Source organism: Miscanthus floridulus, chromosome 17 (assembly GCF_019320115.1).
Source record: "Miscanthus floridulus cultivar M001 chromosome 17, ASM1932011v1, whole genome shotgun sequence".
In the NCBI taxonomy this organism is placed as follows: domain Eukaryota; kingdom Viridiplantae; phylum Streptophyta; class Magnoliopsida; order Poales; family Poaceae; genus Miscanthus; species Miscanthus floridulus.
The window spans coordinates 93,837,877-93,840,657 of record NC_089596.1 but is presented as its reverse complement, the minus strand read 5'-3'; the positions used below and the strand labels follow the sequence as shown (position 1 = coordinate 93,840,657).

Genomic DNA, 2,781 nt, shown 5'->3' with positions numbered 1-2,781 from the left:
CAACACATGCTGTCAAAGGCCTTAGCAAAGTCCAGCTTCAGTACAATGGTCGGTGCTTTGCGTTTATGGTAATTAGTATTATATATATATACTTATATTGTAATTTCGCATTTAATCCTGTAGCAACGCGTGGGTATCATCTAGTTTTAATAAACGCACTGTCAGTAGCAACCACGTGCCTTGCGTAGTAGTAATAGTTTATAAAATCCAGGAAGCTAAGACTAGTGATTTTGTACTGGAAGATTGTATTATTCTGCAGTTTTGAGAGATGAGGTTGCAAGGTGCTAAGGCATTTGCTTAATATGCATTATCGTAACATATATGGTATTCTCGACAGCATACAGGCCAAGAGCTGTCCTGTATAATTTGCTACTCCGTAGATGGGATTGCAAAAGGAACAAATAAAATAGAAAATTAAGGAAGGTAAGCCTATTTATTGTTATGGACAGATTGTATAATTTGCTACTCCGTAGATGGGATTGCAAAGTAAAACATGGTCATAATTTAAACATGGAAACGTAAATCATAATGACTATACAACATGGAAACGTAAAAATAGAAATTAGAGATCGGCCACCCAGGAACGATATGGAAATGAGTCGCCACTCTTGAACCGACTCACATGGTCACATCTGCTGAACAATTGACGCTCTTGCTCTGCACGGTGGACGCAACCCCATACTCCAGCGCGGCAGCCGCTCCCCCAACCTCGACGACGAGGGAGCAGTTCAGCTTGATCTCGACGTCCTTTGTGATGATCCCCAGCACATTGACCGTCCCGTTGATCTCCGTGTAGGTGTCGAGGTCGTACTCCTGGCCGAACACCAGGCCGGTGCCGTTCATCACGCGCGCGAGGCGGTCGGCGAGGAGGTCGACCGTGACGTTCATCCGGACGCTCCCGTGGGCGCCCACGCGGCCGGCGGGCGCGTACGCCACGCTCACCGTCTGCCCCCTGTAGTAGACGTCCGTCTCCGTCTGCGAGAACTTGAACGCCGCGGCGTTGGGGTTCTTGATGGAGACGTCGGCGGTGAGCGTGGCGTTGGTGGCCACGGGCGCGGGGATCGTCCCGGTCCCGGGCCCGGCGCTGATGGCCGTGAGCCAGACGTTGTTCACGGTCAGGCGCGGCTCCTTGACCTTGAACACGGTGAGCGCGAGCACCAGGATGATAACGCCGATGACCACGATGGTGGTCACGCAGCAGCCGCCGCAGCAGAGCGCGCACCGCCGCTTGCGGAGGTACGGCGTGGACCTCGCGTCGTGGGCCGACGCCGCCGGGTAGACCGTCGGGGAAGGCACCGCGAGGGGCCTCGCCGGCTCGCTCTTGTCCTTCGACGCCCCGGCGGCCGCCATGGGGATTGAGGACTGGACTGGAGAGGCCACGCGGTATGATATGACACCAGGAGCACGGCTGCTTTGTCTGGTACACGGTCGGTCTTATGAAGAGCTGGCTCACGGCCTCACGCCACTGCCGGTCTTGGTGTTACTGTCTCACACTCTACGGAATTCGGAGCCGCCGCTTGACTTGGCCCTGAACTTCGACGTGATCACATATCGGTGCATCCTGGCGTCTGATCATAGACGCTGCTCCCTGAAAAAAATGTGCTGTGGAATGAAGCTCAGCTCACATGTTGGGAACCAAGTATCAAATCACCTGTGGTCTGGTACAAGGAAATCCATGCTGGACAAGGTTTCTGATCTAGATGCTTCAAGTTTTCGTCTCTCTGGTTGCGACTTGTGAGTGTGAGTTGTGCGGCTGCCTTCTAGATTCCGATGGTTTTTGAGCCTCTGAGGTCTGAGCGAGGCCATCTCAAAAACAGGAGGGTGTGCCGAGTGACGGTCTTTGAAATAGACGTGCCGAGCGAGAGACTGCGGGATTACCAGGCAAAAACCGGAGCGATTAGCCGTGTCACCGTGTGGAAAGGCGAGGGATTGGTCGCAATCACTTTGTCCTTTTCGATGGGGGATTAGTCAATCCCGTTTAGTCAGACTTCAACGTTCAGCGAATCAGCGTTCCAATGCAGTGCTCCTTTCCTTTTGTCTGAACTGGGGAAATAAGCTGGAAGATTCCTCTGGATGCAACGCTCGCGCACTCGTCTCGTGTGGTGCTTTGGTAACAAAGTCTTTAATAACAACAGTGTCTCATCATTTTTTTAACGGCTTCCATTAAGCTTTCTTTCGAAAAAGGAGTTTTGCCTGCTTTGGGCTTTCGATAATGGTACGTCACGGGCGTCCGACCCATGACTCTCGTGAGGACGCGGCTCATCCTCGTCCACGTACCCTGTCTGTGTCGCCCGCCCGCTCTGTGCTGCGTGCCCCCACCCGCGCGGAACGGACTCCGATCGTCTGTGCCACCCCTGCATGCAGGACGTTCGCTCGTCGACGCCGCCCCCGCCCGTCAGCGCCGCGTGCCTCCACCGTCTGGACTCGCACTCCCGTCGCGGGCGCGCTGCGTCCGCCTGCCGCGGTCACTGCCGAGGTCTATCCCGCACATGAAGTTCCGCACCGGCAACCTCAGCGTACTGTGGCATTGAGCTTTGCGTCGGCGTTGAGCTCCACAATGACGAGCTCTATTCGTCCAAACAGCAATGTAATATTGCACTGAAAACATATGTTGCAAACATATGTTTCAAGTGTTTGTAATGGTTGTACACTTATATTACAAACGTCTGTTCCCAATATTTTATCTGTTTTTTCAGACGTATGTTGCAAGTGTGTTTATCTAGATGTTATATATGGTTCACATATATGTTGCAAGTGTTTTATCTAAATGTTGTGTATGTG

General features: G+C 52.8%; 1 protein-coding gene across 1 annotated transcript; it reads right to left on the bottom strand.

Annotated features, from left to right (window-relative positions):
• Nucleotides 1–115: 115 nt before the first annotated feature.
• On the bottom strand, nucleotides 116–1,807 carry LOC136518018 (late embryogenesis abundant protein At1g64065-like). Its single transcript, XM_066511669.1, has one exon. It carries the CDS (start codon nucleotides 1,348–1,350, stop codon nucleotides 619–621), a length of 732 nt encoding a protein of 243 aa, XP_066367766.1. The 5' UTR covers nucleotides 1,351–1,807; the 3' UTR covers nucleotides 116–618.
• Nucleotides 1,808–2,781: the final 974 nt, after the last annotated feature.